Source organism: Helianthus annuus, chromosome 12 (assembly GCF_002127325.2).
Source record: "Helianthus annuus cultivar XRQ/B chromosome 12, HanXRQr2.0-SUNRISE, whole genome shotgun sequence".
Taxonomy (NCBI): domain Eukaryota; kingdom Viridiplantae; phylum Streptophyta; class Magnoliopsida; order Asterales; family Asteraceae; genus Helianthus; species Helianthus annuus.
Genome location: NC_035444.2, coordinates 117988036 through 118013021, shown reverse-complemented (window position 1 = coordinate 118013021; position 24986 = coordinate 117988036). Strand labels below are relative to the sequence as shown.

The 24986-nt window shown below is 36.0% G+C and overlaps 1 protein-coding gene across 1 annotated transcript; it reads right to left on the bottom strand.

Moving 5' to 3' along the window:
* Positions 1 to 12450: 12450 nt before the first annotated feature.
* LOC110872623 (protein TIC236, chloroplastic) lies at positions 12451 to 24461 on the bottom strand. The gene is made up of 23 exons (XM_022121466.2): positions 24189 to 24461; positions 21599 to 22964; positions 20384 to 20669; positions 19912 to 20110; positions 19750 to 19809; positions 19547 to 19651; positions 19268 to 19471; positions 18869 to 19105; positions 18701 to 18784; positions 18408 to 18565; positions 17827 to 18277; positions 17593 to 17760; positions 17384 to 17443; positions 17107 to 17229; positions 16756 to 17007; positions 16611 to 16676; positions 15700 to 15831; positions 14777 to 15583; positions 14143 to 14674; positions 13822 to 14066; positions 13548 to 13739; positions 13194 to 13466; positions 12451 to 12861 (listed from the first exon to the last, which is right to left on the bottom strand). Exons 2-23 carry the CDS (start codon positions 22842 to 22844, stop codon positions 12715 to 12717), a joined length of 6027 nt encoding a protein of 2008 aa, XP_021977158.1. The 5' UTR covers positions 22845 to 22964; positions 24189 to 24461; the 3' UTR covers positions 12451 to 12714.
* Positions 24462 to 24986: the final 525 nt, after the last annotated feature.

Sequence of the window (24986 nt, the reverse complement as noted above, 5' to 3'; positions counted from 1 at the left end):
TTTTGGAGTCATCATACGATTGTGATATGTATCGAGCTGGGGGTCTCACTGGAAGCAGCCTCTCTATTCCTACGGGGTAGAGGTAAGGCTGTCTACATCTTACCCTCCTCAGACCCTACCTTAGCTTTGCTATTGGTGGGATTTAATGAGTATGATGATGATGATACGATTGTGATATGTAATGCAAGTCATGTTTGGTTGATTGTCATTCCATTGTTAGTAGACAAATCTGTCATGTCATACCACAATCTTTTTAACATCTATAAATAAATAAATAAATACTGGAGTCTATTGTTCATATACATCTAATGCTAGCCATTTACAAAGATGGGAACTCCACCCTGGATTGGGTGACGTGTTACTAGTAATGGTAATCAGAAACATGTCATAGTTCCATTACTATTAAAGTTAGCCCTAAGACCAAATTACATATTTTTATTTTATAAAAGTGACAAAACATCTTTAGTTAGCACCTTAGGGTATATTCTTCACCCGGCCCAAAGTAACCTATGAACCTATGGTGAATGAAATATACTGAATGAGCCAAATGCCTAGTGCAGAATAATAGGCCTTTATATGATACAATATAGGGGTGTTCACAGCAACTGTAATATGATACAATATAGGGGTGTTCACGGTTTGCTTTCAAACCTTAAAACTGTCAAAACGAGTCATTGGTTTGGTTTCACGGTTGTTTTTTTTTTTTTTACTTTTGGTCGGTCGTTTTAAGAAATTTAAAACCTTAGTAACGGTTTGGTTTACGGTTTATACCAGAAACCGACCATATAAAACCGGGCTTAATCGTAACATCCGATAACATATTTTAGCTTTATTATATATTTTATATTACATGTATTTAAATATCTATATTTTGTATTACGTTTAATTAAAATAAATAAAACTATGATTGTATCAAACTTATAAGTTACCTATCTTCCTTTTTTTTCATCAATTGTGATTATTTTGGTGGCGAAGAAGGCTCATTTGTTCAAATATAATTCTATAACCAATAGAACTAGTATTAAACACCCTTCGCGTTGCGGCGGGGGCGAGCACTAATGCCACACTACTGTCAGCGACCACCGACACTGAAGTTGCGGTATTAATGCGAAGAAATTAAACCGAAACGTAAAACATAGAATAAAATAACTAAGTTGATCTAGTACTTGCGCGTTACGATGAACACGCGTCTATTTTTTCCCGTTTGACAGGTTCATCGTAATCTATATCTATATATAATATATATCATTACCACTATACAAACCATAATGCATACATTACAACAACCATTGCATCAATATGTTGCAAATTATATTTATACAAGATTTTGGTTAAATTAATTAGATTATAATAATAATAATAATAATTTACAAATAAAACAACACAAATTTGAATGGATCAAACCGATTGAATATGGTAAGATAATGAAACCATTATTTGATTAGGGTACAACCACTTAAGCACAATTTACAACCATACATGCATACAAAACATATTGAATTTGCTAAGGTAATGAAACCATTATTATTTGATTAAGGTACAACCACTTAAGCACAACTTACAACCTATATTTGATTAAGGTACAAGTATTTAAACACAACTTACAACAAAATATACACACAAATGTTTCAAATTAATAGTATATAAATATACAATGAGTTAAAAAATTAAAATTAGAGGTTAGTTGATCTTTTCATTTTTTGTTCCCACATATTATTTCATTTATAAATTGATTAGTTCAAAATGTTTTATGCCTTTTTAATAAAAGTCCGGTAAAGCCCAAACCGTGAAACCAAACTGTTTGTAACGGTTCGATTTTAGTTTGGTTTTAATTTTCAACGGTTCGGTTTCGATTTTCAATTACCAAAAAAAGTTTCCAATACAATATAACAAGTCACAAGCAAATTGTATTATATGGATGTATCCTTGTGCCAAATAGTAACCAGTGTGGATTATAGACCTGCTAACCTATGCACCCAAACAGGTACAATGGGTGTGGGCACACAAACCATCTACCTCAGTGTCAGTAATCATAGGATAGATCCATGCTATGTACCACACTTGTACACTGGGACGCCGTGAACTGATCTCCCCGTTGCGGAAGGAGCACACGTTATCGATGCCTCAATAACGTGCTCGTGTGACACTCCACGAGAAGCGTAGAAGTCATGGTACAGTTCGTCAGAAACAGTAATCCAGTTTAACAATAAACAGTAATCGTGCAATTAGTATCGGAACATGAGATAATGAGTACAATATAATCATAATCCTATCGCATGATATTAAGTCAAATCTAAAGTCTGAAAATGAAAAGAATGGATAGTCAAACGAATCGATATTCCAAAGACGTCAGGAGTTCCAAAAGAAACGATAGTCAGCGGGTTTATAAACAATTGAACAATATAACAAAAAGGAAAGGAGTAAGGATCCGTACCTTGTTGCTTGATATGTTACCATAAAAATAGATATTTGTCTAAGTGTGTTCGTCTAAACCTACATCGTGTCCATATATCTCATAAGGTCTTGTAGATATAAAGCATATATATTTGCTTGTCAAGAGATCTGTCCATGTCTACTCTAAAGCCTCAAGTTTGTTTTAAGTAATTAGTTTGCTTAGATTAAGGATTAATTATTATCATTATATATATATATATATATATATATATATATATATATATATATATATATATATATATATATATATATATATATATATATAGTAGGGATCTTGCAGAAAGTGTGTTTTTCCTAGAAAGTCTAGGAAGCGATCTGGGCCATCCAATGGGTGTGTTTAATGGTTAAGATGAAGTCAATGGCAATCTTGTAATTTTTTAGTTTATTTAATTCATTGTTTTAAAAGACTAGGGGCCATTTTGTCAATATATCGTGTTTTAAATCAATTAGATAACCGGCAGTCAAACCCAGTCCCTAATTTCACGCGATTTTCCCCCCCTCTCTCTCCAAACCCATCTTAGAAACCCCAATCCCTACCAAAAATAACTACAATCATGGAAGAAGATAACTTTAGAAAGGATGGAGAGCACCAGATCAAATTAAAACACTTCTCCATCTCCACCATCTCCGAGTTCATCATCACCATTCAAATACTGTTCGTATCATCTCCGTTTTCTTGACGATGTGTTTTAACAGAAAGCAAATTAATACAGTTGTGTTTTAGCAGCAAGCAGATTCATACAGTTGTGTTTTAGCATTCAGATTCATACAGTTGTGTTTTAACAGCAAGCAAATTCATACAGTTATGTTTTAACAGCAAGCAGATTCATACAGTTGTGTTTTAACAGCAAGCAGATTCATACAGTTGTGTTTTAGCATTCAGATTTATACAGTTGTGTTTTAACAGCAAGCAGATTCATACAGTTGTGTTTTAGCATTCAGATTCATACAGTTGTGTTTTAACAGTTGTGTTTTAACAGCAAGCAGATTCATACAGTTGTGTTTTAGCATTCAGATTCGTACAGTTGTGTTTTAACAGCAAGCAGATTCATACAGTTGTGTTTACCATCTTTATATTATGGGATCTATAAAAAAATTGACTTTAGCCCTGTAAACTGTTAAAACACAGCACCAAGAACATGCTGATAATTTCCAGTAATCTTCTGAACAATGGAATATGCGATTGGTTTAGATTTCGAAAACAAATTATTCAGAAAATCATGGAGAAAAACGGTTACAAAATATGGACATGGATAGTTAGTTAATGAAGATAAATTCCAAAAATAAAAATAGAATGTGAAAGTACAGAATTGTCCTTCTAGTTAAAAATCTTCAATGCCACATGTCGCATTCTGATTGCTTCCTAGACTTTCTAGGAAAAACCCACTTTCTACCCAACTCCTACTCTCTCTCTCTCTATATATATATAGAGGCCAGTTAACATACAATAGGGCTTATCGTACAATACGTATGGGATCATCCCAGCCGTACGATCTGCTGCGAATTCAATCTTCCACATGCGATTTTGTCCATCTACACATCCCATGCCATTTTTCACATTACCCCATGCTAGCCATTTTTTTACATGTGATATTCAATCTTGCACATGCGATTTTGTCCATCTACACACCCCATGCTATTTTTCACATTACCCCATGCTAGCCATTTTTTCACATGCGATTTCATTTGCATGAGATTTCAAAACATGTGATTTCATGCAAGCCTTTGATTTTGTCCATCTACACACCCCATGCCATTTTTCACATTCCCCCATGCTAGCCATTTTTCACATGTGATTTCATTTGCATGGGATTTCAAAACATGCGAATTCATTGCATTTTCAAGCCATGCGATTTCATTTGCCTTTTTATAACATGCGAAGATTGAATTCGCACCAGATCGTACGACTGGGATGATCGCGTACCTATCGTACGATAAGCCCTGTTGTACGTTACACTTTTTCTATATATGTGTGTGTGTGTGTGTGTGTGTGTGTACAGGGTCAGAATTTAGGGAAAACGGTGAAAAGTGTGAGAACAGTGAGAACGCTTATGGATCGTCAGATCAAAACAATCTATGGGTTAGATTGGCGCGGTGGTGTTTTCGTAAATAACATCAATATTCTTACGTGGACGCGCTTCACTAAGGATAAAAAGGTCTTTAGACTTCTATACACAAAACGCCAAACTTATGAATAAAACGCCATTGAATTGTCGCCTTAAACTACAAAGCACACATCATTCTAATCTAAACGCTGTTAAATATAAAACGCCAAACTTTGTTTCTAAACGATAAAGCTGAACAAACAGTAACTGAAATGACGGAACTTCATTACTAGCATTTATTATAATAAAATCCCACCTAAAATACGCGCCAAAAACATCCTATACAAACAACGTCTCAGACCTTCCATTAAACACACCAAACCCAAAATGCCATAATTTACTATATATCATTCATCTTAGAAACGCCAAAAAAACCCAAACATCAAAGATTCCAATCGACGTTTCTTTGAGATACACTATTTTCTCGGTAAAGTTTCACTCAATATGATGGGCAAAACCCTTATGTGAGGATATTGTCCAACTCATGTCCATTCTGGACTTTATTTCTTCACTAACGTCAGGAATGATAAATGGTAAACCAGTTTTGAGGCAAAACCTTTCATTCGAGGAAACACCTTCGTTTAAGAAAACACAGTGAGGAACAAATTTCAGAAAAACACCATTAAAATAGAAAATGTATCCTGATAACATTATCGATGAAAACACCATTAATTGAATAATAAACAAGACATAATAAACACATAATTTGAAAACGCCGTAATAAAAACGCCATAATACACACACCATAACTTGATTGATTAACAAATATGATGAATTAACAATATTAATGCAACGTGATAATCAAAACGCCATGAGATGACTAATTAAAAACAATTAACAACATGAATAATTAGGAAATATAACATGATAATGAAAACGCCATAGTTAACAAAACTGATGTTTACAAATTAACAAATAGTAATAACTGATGTTTACAAATACTACTAAATAATATTCAAAACTAATCAGGTGTAAAACGCCGATGATAGTAAAAACATAAGAAAAATACTAGATCCCAAACGACAATTAAAATTAATAATGAAAACTCCAATTATCAGTTCTTACTAATTTTTTAACTACCAATGAAAACGCGAATAAATTGTATACATGAACAACGCCATTGAAAAGCATACAACACATTATGAAAATATTAATTAAAAAAAAAACAATGAAACAATCATAAAAGAACAAAACGTCATATCTGTTGTATATGTGTTGCATGAATTACTGGAACAAAAATATGAAACGTCATCAAATATTACTTTGTCGAACAGAATTCATGTTAGACGCCATAGATCTGAGAAAGCTTGGAAAGGAGGTAACAACTAATACGAAATCTTTGGAGTTTTAATTTGAAACAGATTTATAACGCGAATAAGGAGGGAACGTACAAAAGGACAATCGTACCCCTGCATATCATCTAGCGCCCCCTGCCATGTGTTGGGTCAGGATCCGTTCTCACCGTTCTCACAGTTTAGAGCGTTTTCTCCTGATCCTGTACCTATATATATAGGAGAAGGATCCGTTAGGAATCACCCTTTATTGCAAGAACCGCGAGAACCAATGTGAACAAAACCAAAAATACCTAAAAATAGCTAAAACACACACAATTTTTTTAATATTTTTTACTTAAAATTCGCTGTATTTCATTATTAAAAAAATTAATTTTTTTAAATAATTTTTTTGGCTACTAAAAGTAGCGATTTTTAAGTAAAAAATATTAAAGAATTTTTTTTTTGTGTTTTTTATTTTTATTTTTTAGGGGTTTAGTTTTTAGCATTTAGCTTGGGTGTGGGGGGGGGGGGTAAGTTTTTTTTAGTTTTTTTTTTTTTTTTTTTTTTTTTTTTAGGGGGGGGGGTAGTTTTTTTTTTGGGGTGGGGGGCAGGTTTTTTAGGTTATTTTGTTCTGTTCACATTGGTTCTCGCAGTTCTCACAATAAAGGGTGGTTCCTAACAGATCCTTCTCCTATATATATATATATATATATAGAGGGTCGGGATTTAGAGAAAACGGTAGAAAGTGTGAGAACGTTGAGAACGCTTATTGATCATCCGATCAAAACAATCTATGGACTAGATTGGCGCTGTGGCATTTTAGTAAATAACAACAATTTTATTACGTGGACGCACTTCATTAAGGGTAAAAAAGTAAAAAACCATTTCTCACATAAAACGCCATTGAAAAATAAAACGCCAAATACATACAAAACGCCAATTTTATCATTGGGTACTTTTTCTCTGGGTTTTTATTTAAGCTCTCTGACTACAAAAAGGCGAAAAAATATGAAATGCCATTATATATAACGCCAAAGCTTACATCAGGATAAATGTTAATTGCATTTTTTGTTACAAAAATAGCATCCCGCCAAAATTACGCGCCAAAAAAAATTCTATAAATAGAAACGCCTCACCCTTCCGTTTATCACACCAAAAAAAAAAAAAAAAAAAAAAACACATAGTGGTTGCTAAAAAAATTTACAACTAAATGTAAAACGCCAAAAAATACAATGACGACAAACATCTTTTCTTTGATCCTCAGTAAAGTTCTGCATGAAGCTTCATTGAATGATTTGTTATGTGAGTGTAGAAAGATTTTGCTGCATGAGATGGACAAAATTCAAAAAAGAGGGACTGATGACACCCATATGTCATACTGTCATCTTTGTTCCTGAAGAAGGTTTGGATGATAAGAAGAGACTTATACCAGAGTAAATGCTACTTTGGCCTCGATGATTATAATGAAGACGACAGGCAGATATCATCCACCCACACGGGGTCGATCTATGTCTCCAACATCCACAAAGACACTTCAACACATGAACAAAGAAAATAAACAACGCCAAACCCAAAACGCCATTTATTTGTCACATTTCTTGTAGTTTCAAAAGAAAAAGAGATTGATGACACTAAACATTTCTTCTACTTGTGTTTTTTTTCTTTATCATTTGTTTGTTTTGTAATTTCAGTTAATAAATAGCAAAAACAAATATTAATGCTATAATGAAAAAAATAATAAAACGCTAAAATTAGCAAATGCATGTAAAATGCCATAATGCCATAAAAAACGCCCTAAAAAAACTACCAAACTATAATAAAATTAATTAGAACAACTAATATTATAAAGAGTTAATTACTGTTTTCGTCCCTGTGGTTTGTCAAAAATCACTATTTCAGTCCATTAGTTTAAAAATTGCGATTTCAGTCCCTGTACTTAACAGAATAATGGACTGAAATGGTTACCAAAGTGAAACCACAGGGACTGAAATGGTTACGAAAGTGAAACCATAGGGACTAAAATCGCAATTTTTTTAACTAATGGACTGAAATGGTAATTTTTGACAAACCACAGGGACGAAAACAGTAATTAACTCTATTATAAAAAAAAGCGTGAAACAATGTGCAAAGATTATAAAAACAAAAAGAAGTCCAATAGTTATCTAACCGCCATTGGAAAACAAAACGCCATAATTACAGTCGTCAAAGATTTGACGTGTTACACCATAAAAATAGTTGAGTCTGAAAACAAAACACGGTAAACTGAAAAAAAAACAGTAAAATGAAACGACGGAAAACATAATTACTAACATTTATTATATTTATTTATCTTTTTCAAAACACCATAATTACCTGTCATACGCGGGAAAAAAGTCAATATAAAAGAAGACCATGAGAACCCAAGCTCAAACACGCCAAAATATTTGACTAAAACGCCACGTATTGTCCAAAACGCCAAAAAATTAAAAAAATGGCTAAGGTTATTGCATGTAGGTTTGAAAGGAAAGATAAACGATTCATCATAAAGTTCTCTGATAGGAGAAGGGTAAAGGTAAGGACAATCAAAGCAATGCTTGGAATGAATGAAAATGTTCAGAAGGATATCATGGCCCTTGGAGTTCCAATAAACAACGATTGTGAAAGAACGAGAACTTTAATAAAAAGACTGAAGAGAAAATTTCCGGCAGAAGATGATGATGATATTGAAGATACTCATATACCAAAACTTAGCAGTTGGGTATTGCATGAGGAAGAAGGAACACTTGAATTGACTTATAAAAACGGGATGCAATATTCAAGGCCAATGGAAGAAATGTTGAAGACAGGGTTGCTATCTATCATTGAACAACTCTTTGATTTAACACCTTCAAACGATCCAAAATACAAGGATGCAGACATATTCAAGAATAGGCTGCAGCAAAGAAGAGACGAGCTAATGGCGTTATACGCAAAAATGAAATTTGATGATGAAGAATCTAAAGAAAATGAAGAACAAAGCGATGGGTACATCTCTGATGTAATCCCACCTACGGAAGACTACTAGTTTATTTTGATTTTCGTGTTATTGGAGTTTTATAAAATATTAATCTATGGTAATCAATTATTAACAAAAAAAGATACAAAACGCCAAAAATAACATGGAAAAAGCCATAACGCCAAAAAATTAACTATGTGACACAAAAGAAATCTGAGAAAAACAGTAAAACGCCAAATAATTAATAGTTCTACATAACGCCAAAATTATCTTGCACGCAAAAAAATCAGCATGTCAAACGCGAAAATAGTGAAAGGAGAAGAATACTAAAAAGACAAAAAACCCCTCGGACATTGATCATGCCCCGCGCCACGTGTTCGGCCAGGATGCGTTCTCACCGTTCTCACACTTTTTGCCGTTTTCTCCTGATCCCGTTTATATATATATATATATATATATATATATATATATATATATATATATATATATATATATATATATAGGGTGGGGTTCAGCTACAAAGTCTATTTTTCTTACAAAATGTACAAAGTTATAAAACACCACAATTTTAGCCATAAAACACACTCAAAACCCACGAATAACAAAGTGAAGATCACTAAAACACAATATCCAAACCCTATCAGTCCATAAAAACTTCAAACACACACCATCGTAGAACTACGAATATAAAACACAACATGATATTCAATATAAAACACACTAATGTTACTCATTCAATAATCAAAACCTTATCATCCAAAACACAACACAAAACCCACAAATATGGCGTTTTAGTAATCTCCACTTTGTTATTCGTGGGTTTTGAGTGTGTTTTATAGCTGAAATTGTGGTGTTTTGTGACTTTGTACACTTTGTAGGAAAAATGGACTTTGTAGCCAACTCCCACCCTATATATATATATATATATATATATAGGGTAAGGTGTCACACCTCAACCGATGGCGGAATCATCGGGGCGCGGCACAAGGCGATCCAGATTGCTCAAGAGAATCCATAACAGTTGTTTAATGACAATATTTAAAAGGTTCGTTATCCCATACTAATAAACAAATGTTTCAACAAACAGTCACAACGGAGTTCACATCTCTCTAACAAAACAAGTCCGACAACCTAGATTTTATTTGGTGAGTTTCTAGACTTGCTATCCATTTGCAGCAACCTGTCACATACGTTAAAATAAAGTCAATACAATAATGTAAAGGTGAGTACACAAGTTTGCATAAGTATAGTATAAAAAGCGTTTAACACGTATCAGACGAATCAAGTAACTATCAAGAATGATACATGCTAACCACATGACTGTGAGTAGATTATGCATGACACATGTTCACCGAGGCGAACAAGTGAAGTAAAGTATGTGATCCTTAACAACCCCTGAATAAACAGGTGCTGAGTCCAAACTATAGTACTATCGTTGCTAAGGGCGGTCTGACAAGTCATCATTGTGTAACATAGCAACAAGTATTCATCTAATCACGTATAGCATGCGGGTGCGGTTAGCGTTGTAAAGCGTTTAAGTGTTGTGTATTTTGATAGAGAACGTATGTAACACCCAAAAGTGCGTTAAGTGAAAAAGGGTTCGAGTATACTCACGGTGCGTGTCTAGCAAGTAAACACGATCTGAATGGATTGAAGGGAGCGTCAGATCAGCCTGCGTACGGGAACAGAAGCGTAAGTCCTCCAAAGTGCTGAAACGGTCAAAAATCGAAGTGTCGGTGGGAAATAGAGGCTTCGTATGAAGTTGTGCCTTCGTACGAAGGGGATCTTCGCACAAGTGATGCTTCTGTTGTCCAAAATCGAGTGTTCTTCGCGACGTCTTCGGAAAATCGAGTGTTCATCCCTCCAACCTTAAGCTACTAATTAAACTTAGAGTCAAATAGGTCTTTTTCTGAGTCACGGATGAGAATCGGGCTGTGATGTGTGAAACCAGTGCCTTCGTACGAAGCCGGGCTTCGCACAGAACAGTCCAGCTCGCATCCGTGGCTGTTCTTGGCGTTCGGAGCTGTGTTTTTGCCTGAATCGGATGTATTTTCGAGTCCTATTCAAGGTGGTTTCGACACTACTTCGTTCCACTCTCCAGTGAATGAAATACATGTCATTTTAGGCCCGTTTTAATGTGAAAATCGAGTTTAAAAAAATGGTTTTAAGGGTTTTTCACTTAGACCTAACACTTGGTGAGTGTGAAATCTGTAGATTTCTAACTTAGGAAGCCGAAGCTAGGCCCAATACACTCGGTTAAGTGTAGATCCGTGATAAAGTAAGAAGATTTGATGAAAAAGTTAACGGTTTTTATGAAAAAGATGAAGTTCTTTGTAAAAAGAAGAAGTTTAGTTGAAAACAAAAGAGTTTGGATGAAATCGGAGTGATTCTTGTGGAAAATCGCAATGGAAAACGTTGTGTAATCATGTAAAAATGATAAATCTTACTTGAAAACAGTCGAAACAGTCGGACTGGAGCCAGAATTTTGAATTTTAATTCTAGGCAGAGATTTTGACGGCAGAGGTTTGAATTTTGTATACATGAATACATCAATAAGGGCAGACTTTTTAATGGCAGATGTTTAAATCAATTTTAAAGTGATTTTATATATTAAGACTTATGATGCAATAATGACATAAGAAAGACATTGTTGGACAGCCTCTATGGCTGGCACAACAGCTTTTCTTATGTCATCGAGGTTTCTCCTTTTTATAGATATAGATTTTTGATTTACTAATTATTAATAATGGAAAATATGATTTTAATACAATATCGTATTTACCATACCTAATCCAGTTAATAAGGTTTTCATAGAAGAATACACGCATCGAAAAAGATGTATATCATTGGCTTATCAAGTTGCTAAACAAAACCCTGTCTACCTTAAACCTAATATGATTTATTTTTGTGAACAATCTCAAATCTCCACCCAGCAGACAGGCTACATTAAGATTATTCTTTAAACACTTAGATTCACATCAAGTGTAAAAAAGATTTATAGAATGACAAGTGTCTAATAACCTAAAATCTAAAACTTAAACCCACTACACCATCACCCAAAACCTAAACACCCACCCCCATCCCACCACACAAAAACCTAAACCTTCACCCCCCCCCCTCCCCCAAAAAAAAAAAAACCCAACCCCACACACACACCCCCCAAAAACCTAAAAAAAATCCGAAACACCCACCACTACCAAAAAAAAAACCTAACCCCCCCCTCTCTCGACAAACAAAAAAAAATTGGTTTTAGATGGGTTATGGAGGGGGGGGGGTTAGGTTTTTGGGTGGTGGTGGGTGTTTTTTTTTTTTTTTTTTTTTGGGGGGGGGAGGGGGGGGTTAGGTTTTTGGTGGTGGTGGATGTTTAAGGGTTTTTTCTTTTTTTTTTTATAGTGGGGTTTTTTTTGTGTAGTAGGTTTTTTTAGGTTATTGGACACTTGTCACTTTATAAATCCTTCTTACACTTCTTACAATTAGGATCCTTTGTATTTGATCCTAATCCGTGATACCATTAATACTTGTCTATTCAATTTTGCTTGATATTATTCAACAAGTGTTTCTGCAAGAAGAACCAATTTGACCCTAACTAGTTATTGCATCTCATTTTGTCATTTTTACAAAGCCACTTAAACCATTTCTCATCTGACCAACCCGGGTTCCATTTGAAATCTCAGCAATCATCAAACTACTTCTACCTTATCTTTGATCCGATCTGATCTGATCTGATCAAAATCCAAAAATCATCACCCTTGAGTACAAATCCACGGCTTCTATTGACATAATTTAAATTCTTTGTTCCTACTTCTATGCTAATCTTTCCCCGCCCGTGTTTTGGTGTGAGAATGAATCCAAACCAAAGAATAATGACATATGATTAAAAAAAAAAGAATGTACAAAGCGCGGGTAACTAGTCTTGTGATGTGGTGGAGTATTCAAAAAGCATACGCTTGGAAGGAGCCGATTGTAAAAGGAGGCGTAATCTGCTCGTAAGCTGGTAGATCAATGTCCACTGCATTGCCATCTCTGAATCCTTCATCTGTCTCACCACAGATGCCTGCCACAAAGTAACACCAAAGATGAGAGAGAAACCCTTTTCTTGGGTGAGCAAATCTAGAGGTGGCAAACTGAGCCGTCTGGTCAAATAAGGGCAACTTCTTTAGCATGTCAAGTCAAATATGATTTTACATACCTTCTATGATTCAAAAAGATTTAGGATGTCCATTTAATGCATTAGCCAATTTCTTTTTGAAGCTAATTTTACTGATTTTGCCCCTTGGAGATGAAACACACTCCGTACCATCCCATTCATAAGTAAATAGATGAAAATCGCCACCTACCTCCAGGACTATAAGAATATAATATCTAGTAACAAATAAAGAAAGAAACCTGAAGGCGTTTTCCCAACTGGACTTCGACTTCTGTACCAAATGAAATATTGCTGGCTAAGGATTTAAGGGGATCAACGGTTGGATCAACAGAAAGCAAGCTAGGGATCTGTGGTGCATACACAAGCCTCCATCTAGCATGCCCAAATTCACCCTTCCCTTCTATTCTTGGCATTAGAGTCTCAAGTGTCGCTGTTGCAAGCTTTTTAAACGCCAGTTGACCGTCCCCTTCTAAGATAGATTCCGCCAATTGACTCTCAAACACTCTAGCAGCCTTCCATTCCAACACAAGATTAATTAAATATGTTCAGAAAGCAATCAAACAGTTCCAACATCAACTATTAATACTACCTACCTCTGAGGGTGAAAGAACGTCCTGTTCAACAGAACGTGTGGATGTGACAACCAAACTATCCTGCCATTTTGTTGCGCGACTTTGAATCCTGAACTGCCACTCTGATCCAACCAAAGCTAAGTCCAGCATCGGATCTAATCCATAATCAGCCTCAAACTTGGCAGTATTCAAATGCTCTCGCTTCAGTCGCACCTAATGCAAGACATTCTTATTATTATTAATTAACAGAACATTTAGAAACATAACTTTAATCACTGCTAGATGAGTGCCTAACCTGTGTTGCAACAAGGTTGACATCACCATTCTCAAACATTAAAACACCTTTGGGTTTTAATAACTTGGGGTGAGCGACACCGTTCAGTTCAAGCTCACCACTCACAGCAAAGTTGAGAATTAAAGGATAAACTATCCTCAACTCGGGACCAAGAACCAGCTTCAAGTCCGTCAGCCGGATATCCAATTTTGGTTTACTATTTAAGTGTCCCGTTCCTTTTTTTACTACTACTTCGGCCTCTTTACCTGTACAAAAACAATGAAAGGTTTCTTTAGTGTTGTGTCTTTAGTTTTTACATAACAATAAGAAAGATACACGGACCTGAAGGCTGCTGAAATGATGTATTTAAAACCGTGGGTTTCAAATTCAAGAACCGTGAAACATATTTTGATGCAACCACTTGATTGTATCCCCCAGTTGGCATGCTTGAAGCATCTGATGCTTCACGGTTCATAGCAGCAGCACCTTTCTCATGAGGTAGATAAGCTTCTCCATGGCTCAATTTGATGTTCCCAGATATGTTTGGCTGCAGTATAGACCCCGTTACCTGCAGCTCGGAGTCCACCTGACCACTTAACATATTCTTTGCTCGTACTTCCAAAACTTCGCATTTTAAGTCAATTTTATCAGCAAGTGACGCTTCGGTTGTCCTCAAGGGTAGGTTACCTTTCACCGACAGCTTCCCTTTTCTGCTAACCCTACTTTCCAAAGATCTGATGCATAATCTATTAGAGTCCATGAGAATTATGCCCCCAAAGTTTGTTAGCGGTTGCCTAAGTATAGGTGAAGATATCGTTGCCCTGTGAAAAGATGCCGACCCATCAACAATCGGTTGTTCAACAGTACCTCTCACCTATTATTAAATATCGCAAACAGACAAACAAAAGTGCTCGTTAAACAATTGTATTAGAAGAGGTTGATTATTATTAGATATGTTACATAATTAGTTAACAACCTGAAGCATAACTTCAGCACTCCCGTTGAGCCAGTTGGCGTAAGGAGATAAAGCCGTTAGCAACATCATGCCACCGTCTTTAACATCGGCATCAACCCTAACTTCACCGACATCCAACACGTTCCAGTGCAAACCTTTAAGAGACTCTGCCAACTGCGTATCCCAACCTTGTTCATTCCAAGACGCTGCTTTCTTGTCATCGTTTTTCCCTTTAACACCCCACGGAGCCCAACTTGCTTCTTCATTTTTCTTATCGTCTTTTTCAAGATTTTCTTCATCTTGGACTAATAAAATATTGAGAGGGATGCTTCCTTGAACGTGTACATGTCCATTTTGTATGATAGGTTCAAACTTTGCATTAAACAGAAACCGGCTCGTTGACGTCAAAGACGCAACAATTTCAGCGCGTCCGAGATCAATGCCTCCAATGGCACCATCGAGGAGTCTTACTTGCACATCGCATTCAGGTTTCGCTAAACTTCCTCTAAGATCTCCTTCCATGTAAAGTATTCCTTTTATAGGTGCTAAAAGTTGCCTCAATGAATGAACAGCAGCTTCGTTTGCTGATGATTCTAGAACCTGCACTAGAGTAGGTACTAGACTAACCGGAAAGTTGAGAACTGCAAAATGCAAATTGGTTTTTGGCCCCAACAAAGTCCCGTCAGCATGGATTGTCGCATTATCTCTTTGAATGAACATTTTCTCAAGGCGCAACCCATCGTCGTTGCTGTATGCACCTGCTGCTAGGACACGCTGAGTTTTATAAGCTCCCCACTCCCATTCCTCCCCTTGAAAATCAAATTCTGCCTGCACATTTCATAGGATATATGTACAAGATTAATCAATAAGCAAGGAGATATTACACAAATTTCTTTCTTGTAACATAATTAAAGATAATACATACACAGACATAATAGGCCTACCATTGTGTCACCATTGCCTCCGCCACTTGCGTCTAAAGATCCACCCCAACGGCCTTTAAGCTCGGCTAAACCTGGAAGGTTTAATTCTTCCAGAATAACTTCATCCGTCGGAGTAGAATGCCCACGGATTTCCTGCAAGTGTAGAAACTATTCACTAGAAGACGGTATTTAAACACGCTGAAATCCTATTTCGTGTGTGAATTTTATTCAAGTATTAATAAGTAGGTTCAGCTAATCAAGATGTCACACATAGTATGGTCAGGTTTAGGTCCAATAAGAATTTGTGAATAGTAAATTACTAATAACTAGCATAATTACCCCGCGCTTCGCAGCGGGTGTTCGGTTGGTATCGTTTCGCTTCTTTATGGTAGCGACACTTGCTCTAGGAGTCGAAAGAAAAACTCAATGTTAAAGAGTATTTTAGGATAAAAAGAAAATATAAAAACTCCAAAGGAAAAACAATAGTTTTTAACAAGTTCATTTTTAATAGCTTACGAACGGTCAACTAATCCACACTCACGATATCTAAAATCTTTAAAGGTTATGCAATCAACCACCAACCCAATGGTAAGTTGGTAACTCTCGGTAATAAACATAAAAGCTATATACATTTATATGCTGTTGAAATTGTATAAAAAAACATATAATATATAGGTTTTAGAAATTTCTAAATAGATGGAGATTGAGACAGGTGTATATGGCAAGAGCCATCGTCATCACCTAGTCACCTACTATGCTCACAATTTTATTTCTAATCAAATAATTTAATCATATAGTAGTATAGTAATTGTTATTAAGTGTCCAAAAGCAAAAGGTAAAAACTACTGCCCTCAAATCCAAAAATCTGAAAAGTATATTGTTCCACCGACTTTTATGGATTAATATATACACACACACACACACACAATTACCTCAAGAAGCTTCTGGAGACTTTCAGCAGCAATCCCCACTGACTGTATGCTTTGCATAAACAGATCCTACCAAAATGGAAGATTAATATCTAAAAAGAAGAATATTATATGGTTTATATACATAAACAATAAAGAGTGAGTTCACCTTTGATCTGAACTGAAGGGCTGGATCAGTAGTTCTCGAAACAAGCCTGGCAAGTGGAAGCATCTCAGCAATCTCAGCGCGAGGAACCTCAAGCCTCATTCTCCAGCGACCCATTGAAGATATGACGCTCCCAATATCACTCCCTCTTCTTCTTCTTTCTTTTTTCCCGTCTCTTGAACCAGGCAATACGTATTCACCTTGAAGCTCATACTCGCTATTGCTTTGTTTCAAAGCAGCCTTTTCAACAGTTATCTGCACAGTTACCAACCTAGTTACTTTTTATGTAACAAAAACACGAATGGGTAACATATAGCAAGAAGTTGAAAGAAAGTATCAGGTTTGTGTACTAACAACGTCACCGCTCCATCTAGCAGCCAGGTCTAGAGCTTCTCCCAACACACCGCTGAATTTCGGATGCAGCAGAGATAAGATTCCATGACCTCTTCTTTTCTCAAAATTGATTTGGACTTCTGCCTGCAACAAATCAGGAATAAACAAAGATACAGTTTATTTTTACATGTTTGCTGATTTCCAACTACGTTAGCTGGTTTAAAATGCAAAAAAAAAAAAAAAAAAAAAAAATATGTCTACAAGTGCATTCAATGAAAATTAACAGAAACGAGCTTACCCTTTGTAACATTCCTCTAAGTGAAGCCAGCTCCAGTTCATCAAGTGGTAAATGCCGGACCTTATTGCACACAGGTTATACATGTGAGCTCACAAGAATACAACAAAACTGAATCAAATTGACCTAAAGGGTTAGCGATGATACTTAAATAATTCTATTTATCCGAGTTAGAAGATAATCTAACTACCTACACTAAGTGCTGCAAGTACCTCTAGATTGATTGACTGAAAAGGTTGATAGAACGCATTGGCCCTTAATTGTCCCTTCAGAAGAGAAAATGACAACTTCGTCCCAATTATGTTGTCCTCAGAAAAAGATTGCAGAGGTCCACTGACTTCCACTGCAAGACTTTCATCTGCTCTACCAGTCGCATCTAACTGCATCACATATCACAACTTTCAGAGATCATTCAAATTTAATGTATTTGGGACAAAAAAAATTACCTTAATACAATCAGGTGAAATTTTGAGCTGTCCAGCTAACTGAGGGGCTAGCAACAACTGATTTAACTTAAGTCCTGTGATTGAAACATCACCAGCAAGAATCTTTGACACATCAGCAGCAGGCTTAACAACTTTTCCTTGAAACTTGATTCGTCCAGTCGTTTTAAGATGAATTGGGCGTAGAGAATCAAATGCAAATGATGAGGAAACCAAGTTGAAAATCTCAAAACCACGCATACGTAGATCCAATTCCACTCCTTCAATAATCACAGCCAATTCTTTCCTATCTAACCAGTTTTCATAAGGATACGAAGTTTCAACCTTGGTAAACAATTCAAAAGCAACCGATGAAGAACTAATGGTGATGAATTCATGAGATATAATCATATCTCCTCGAGCATCTCCAAACGACCCTTCAGCTTTTGGTGCAGTCCACTTAATATCGAATCTCCTATAATGATGATGATAATAATATAACAATTAATAATGATAATAGACCCGAACTTCTGTAAGTGAACAGGTCATTGTTGCCACACATAGTTGATAATAGTGTACACAATAAAATGTTGTTGAAGCCTTACGGTTTGAGCAATGAGCCTGAGAGTTTTGTTTCTCCATTCAAATCCCCTAATTTAAAGGGTATAAGATGATTGTAACCAGGGACATACTGATCCATTATTTTATCAAAGCATAAACTTCCAGAAAAATTCACATCCATTGCTGTGTCATCAACCTCACCCTGAAAAGATATAAAATATCCAATTAACTTTCAAAAGGAAAACGTTAAACGTATGAAGATAGCGATAAAGACCCAGGGATGTTATTTTTCATAAATAGCTACAATGTGATTCGTCTTTTGTTCAGATGTAAGTACCTCTGGACAGATCCATGCGTTCCCGGCCCCACGAATTTCACCGCCATCAACAAGAGTAGCTCTGATTCCATATAAATCTGCAACCTGCAATGTATACAAGTTGTACTGATTAAAGAATGTTTGACTCATACTTGCACGCAAGAGAGAGAGAGATGACGAGCAACTTACGCAATTATCAGTGTTGAAAGTGAAATTGGCTGATACATAAGACAAGGGGACTCTGTCAAATGCTGCGACAGCACCAGCCTCCTTATTTTTCAGGATTGCGTCGTAAGCTGCTGATGTAGGAACATCATTATCAGCAACCCAACTAGACATTTTTCTTGATACCAATCCACTTCCGACAAATACAGGCGCATCCAAAGGCCCTTGACAGTTGAAAACAGCTGTCACACACCCTGCCAACTGCCAAGCAAACAACAAAGATTACATACCACCTCATCAACGTTCTATCTTTCTGTCACCATGCAAATTCTCTTAATTCTTATTTTCTACTTTATCTACAAACTAGTTTAATAAAAAAAAATGAACTGACTAGGGTAATAAACTGTAAAGAAAAGCACATACCGGAAACAATAGAGGTTTCATTTTGAAACTTTTCATGAGATCATTCACTTCCACAGAAGGAACCTGACACATAAGGTGAAATTCTCCTTCCTCTGGTTCAATTCCAAAATCTCCAGAAGCCTCTAAAGGAACCTTGCCAAACCAACCACTCGCGTTGTGTAAAAATATACGTTGAGCCCGGAAACATAAGCTCGCAGATATATCCTACAAAGAAAAGAGAGATCTGTCAAATCTAAAAATGATATGTGAGTAAGAACCGAAAGAGAAGTCGGTACATACAGAAAATGAAGATGGTGCATCGAATATTTGAAAAGCCAAACCCGTCACATCAAGCTGCCCATGAAGATTTGGGAAACTTTCTCCTTCTGACATGCATATGTGAACCTGCATCATAGATACACGACCAGTTAAAAAAAAAAGTGTATAAGAAACAATGACTATGAACATGTAGAAAGAAAGAGAGTGTCTGTCAAGTGAATCACCTCACCACTAGCTCTTCCTTCATAGAATGCAATAGGAAGTTCTAGAATCCTTTCAAAGAGCTGCACACGACAAATAGAGAAACCTTATAACTTGGTTGAACAGAAGAGAAAAGATATATTGTGTAATTTTCCTAACCAGCCAAACTTAATTATATACCTTACCGGAGCAAAGAGATTGACAACTTTAAGATTGGCATGCCACTTTTGCTCCAATATGTCCACAAAAACATCTGTAGACAACCATCCACCATCCTCAGATGTTACATCCGATCTCCACATCTTACAATTACCACTTAACTGTACATGCACGCGACTGTAATTATTTTGGAACTTCACATGTCCACTTGCATTCTCCATTTCTCTGTAAAAATACATCAGAAACACTGCATAAGCTTATGAGATTATTTATGCCATCATCGGAAGAAGCATGATTTCCCAGAGCACATGTATTCTAATTCTAAACGCATAAGTGCATAAACTTCACTGATGACATGTTTTCTTACAATTCATTCAAATTGTTTCTTACTGTCCTATAGTTTCAGCTGGCCTCTAGGCATCGAAATATACCAGTCTTAAGCCGTAAACACTATAGTTATCATTTAAAAAGATATCAACAAACAGAAGTGAAATCGACCTTGGCTCATTGTCACCATATGCAAGTAACAGTAATGTTCCACCTTTAAAATGTACAGAATCGAGAATAATAGGAACCATTTTCTCAATCCCTACTGTTTTCTCCTCGTTAGCCCCCTCAACAAGCTCACCAACAATGTTTTCAACTTCCGGGATAATAAGTGACTTAATCTTTTGGATGGGACCAACTATTAAGGATGACCACAGATCTCCCGTGCCCCTGTCGTTGGCGTAAGTTGAACCTTGAAAAGACGAGCTCAGCTGCTGCTTGGAATCCATGTCTTCATCTACAGCATAAAGATTACTTACTTAAAACAAGATATGATATATACGTACATGGTTATATCAGAGAAGGCATAACGATTTGTGTAATGGTTTCGTGAGAATGTTTGGAAGTTAATATTTGGTATATTGGTCCTGACCAACAAGATTGATGAGGAGTCTTTGTCCCCGAAATCCGGTCTTTAATAAACCGACAATCAACTTCAATATGTTTTGGACTTTTGGTTCTCTCGTAAAAACATGATTCTTGGCTACATGGATAATTGACTGGCTATCACACTAAAGCCCCATCAAGTTATCTGTAATCAATCTCAAATCTATAAAGACTCTCTTAAGTCATAACCCATGTCATCTCTCACATCACATATCCACCATAGCTCTATATTCCTACTCAACTCGTGCCGTCTTCCAGGCATTCGTGTTGCCTTTAGAAAGGACAAATGAAATCATACCAGATCATTAAAACAACCTTTCGTATGTATACTAGAAAAATAGAGACTGATGTATCACAAGATTCAGAACTAGGAGCCTCAAGTCATCACCAGTAACATCGGCGCATGTAAATATTTACAAAGAGTCAAGTTACCTTTTGAACACAAGGATACACACATGTTAGGGTAACACATCAAATTTGGGTTGTGCAGGCTAAACCACCGATATTTTTTTTGTCAAAAAAAGGCTTTGTTAATATAAATGATTGAAAAACCGGTATCATAAAAAAATAAATTAAAAGAAAAATATACAAGAGATTGTATGAATTCGAATGCACACTTTTACCCTTTTTCATTTCTAGCTATTTTACCCGTTATCAAACATACACACCCCAAGTTGGCCCATTTTCATATAAATTGGTTGAAATTGCCACCTTTAGTCACAATGAAAAAGTTTAGTGCGGATAGAAGAATGTAAATAACGAAAGTAAGCAGTTAATCACCTTCCAGAAGAGATTTTCTCTCTAATCCAGAGATTTCCGGATCAGCATCTTGTAATATTTGATTATGAGAATATGATTCCCTAATCTGATTCTCGTCTTTTTTGTCAACAAGGCTAGGATCCAGGAAGAATGCAAGTGCTGCTGATGCACTCTGCTCCAGAATTTTTTCTTTGGCAGCTATACCATCATTAGTGTCGTTAACCACTTTCCTTCTTTTACGCTTTAACGGTCCACCAGGTGACCAAAATTTCACCCCTGCAACTGGTGTATTCACACCAAATGATTTTTCTAAATCTGCATGTTTCATATCATACTCTACACCAGCATCCATGCAGTGGTGGTCCTGCCAACGCAGTTTCTCATCCATCGAAAATACATTTTTATTCACAACATCACCATGACCACCTTCCCCTTGTACTTCATTATTGGAAATAACATATCCTGTTTTGGCAGCCTCTAGAGCAGCATCGTCTCTTTCTCTATTCATACGGGCTGCTGTTTCCTCTCTAGCAATTCTCCTGGTTCTCGTACGATTATCGATACCTTCTTCAGTCGACAAGTGCTTCTGCAAAACCCCCGCATCAGTAAAGGGTATGCCTAACCAAGAATAGTTTCTTTTCTGTGCAACCAACAGCGTAGGATTACACAAAACAGCATCGATTACAATCTTTCCCCTCCTCAAACTTGAAAAGGGCTGAAAACGTAATTTAAGCGTGGGGACCTCACCACATGAGAACTCTTCCTTATGAGGTCCAATTGAACACGACTCCAACGTAATGCTCAAAGGAGAAATGCTTCTCACTTTACCAAAATGAAGGTCACGTTGGATATAACCGCTTAGTGCTGTACAAACCGAAGGTAAAAGCTTTGATTCTACCAATGTCTTGGCTTTTCGCTGCCCATACCATAACAACAAGCACACCCCTGATACCACAGCACAAAATACCGAACACCTAAATACAAACAAGCCTTCCGCCCACACTGTCTCCAATGACCTTACGAGAGTCTTGTTTCTAGCGAAGGGCGCCTTGACAGATTTCACCACGAAACCACTTCTTAATCCTATATTCTTCCATAAAATCTCAACATTTTCTCCACAATACCGAATCCCATGAGATATCCAGTCATGTTTCTTGGCGTGCGGAAGACAAGCTTTTCTGGGTGGTTTAGATTTGACGAGTTTTTGCTTAAAAGTGCATGGGAAAGGTCCCCCAACAAACGGGTTATAAAGTAGTCTATTGCTCATTATCTTTCACATAAAAGTAGTCATGTCTCAGCTTGCACCTCAAACATTGGGGGACCAAGAACTTTTTCTTAGCCCCCCTAACAAAGACATGGAATAGTAGCTAGCGCAAACCATCAAAGCCTGATACAAACACCCAAATTCAAAAGTTTTATCTTCAACTAACAGTAATAAATATAATACCCCTAAACTAACACACGGTCAACTAAAACGTAATCATACCAAAAACGCTAATCAGAAAATAAGATAAAGAGCATCTGTAGCAGAATTTTCAAAAACAAGAATCAATCGCAATGAATTGAACAAAACCGAACCAAATTGATACAAACCCGATTCCTATACGGGTGGGTATTAGGGTCAGATTTATTAATGGGTCAAAGCAGTTATTAAAAAGGGAAACTGATGGGTTTTTGGGAGCTGAAGGGCCAGTTATTACTACTATTATTGCTTATTTATATCTTTGTTCTAGTTTTTGGGGATTAGGTTGATGATTATTATCTAATTGGGTATCTATACCTTTGTTCTTGGAGATTAACCCATCTCGAATCGGGTCTTCTATCTTGTAGTATTTCAGTTTACAACAATAAATCTATCAGTAAGTTTTGTTTGATTTTGGGTTCTATCACAAATGTTCGGCGAACAGTTCGTGAACTGTTCGGCGGGAAGTTCGTTTGTGTTCGTTCGTTTATTAAACAAACGATCACAAACAAGAAATTTTATTCGTTTAGTTAAATGAACAAACATGAACAGAGGGCGCGTTCGTTCATTTATGTTCGAGAACCTTCGGTAACGTGTTCGTTTGTGTTCGATAGTTTATTAGTGTTTTTAGCTTTTATATTTTATTTTAAACACTTCAACTTTCCGACAAATAAAATATTTAATAAGTGTCAATGTATTATATATTTTGTTCATGAATGTTTGTCTATGTTCGCTTGTCACCATTTGTGTTCATGAACATTACTTTCTGTTCATTTGTGTTCATCATTGTTCGTTTTCATTCGTTGCCTAAAATTAACAAACAAACACAAACGAACATGAACAAGTTCATTTCCTTAACAAACAAACACGAACATAAAATCTCGTTCGGTAAGCGTTCATGAACAAATATATTTCTTAACAAACGAACACGAACAAGGACTTGTTCGTATTCGTTCGGTTCGTTTGCAGCCCTAAACAAAACTTTGTACAGTGTTGCAGTAATTCAGTTGATTAAGTAATTGCGCATATAGGTCCAACTTCAATTGGTACTGAGAAGGTATATATTTCAATGCCCCGTTTGAAATAGAATGTCACAATTTAACTGTAGTAACAATAAGTATAGCAAACATGCATCTGAAAAGACGAAACCTGCTTGAAATGGATCAACCATTCTCTTCTCCTGCTGCTGCAAAACCAATCTGAAAGCGAAATCGAGAATCCGCAACCACCACAGGTTTCGTGTAGAAGATAACCAAATAAATACTTGCTGCCTTCAGGGTTCCGTAAAAACGAATTTGATCAAGGAATATTTTGGGAATTACTCTATTCTTTATTCATTAATAAATCGGATTGTGATATTTTGGGATTAGGGTTTATTTGTGAGTTTTCTCATCAGTCACCGCTATGGGAGTTGATTTTCGATATATTGGCTTGCGACTTGGAAGGCAACTAGTTTATAACCCGTGTATTAAATCGGTTGAATAAATGAATTTTATATACTAAATAATAAAATAATATATCTTTAAAAACCTCATTTATTGTACGGCTTTAATAAATGTAATTTTATATATTAAATTTAGAAGTGAGGCGAGAAAATCATAAAATAAATGACTACAATGAACGACAGGTGTCACACATTAATATTTTATTATATAGTATAGATTTAGATTTCTATTGATATAAATAAATTATTCTGTTGTAGCAAAATTTGTTAACGAAGTCTCAATAAATTTAACCCTTTATTTAAAACTCTGTAAATGTATAAATGATAAATAATATTAGTTAATCTTATTTTAAGTTTAAAATCTATTTGATATCAAACTAAACAAAACGTTCAAATATATAGTTGAAAATTTTACATATTTTCCCCTCCTAAGTTGGATTATTACGTATTCCCAAAAAAAAAAAACAATTACATCTTTCCCCTCCCTAACTTATATATATTAC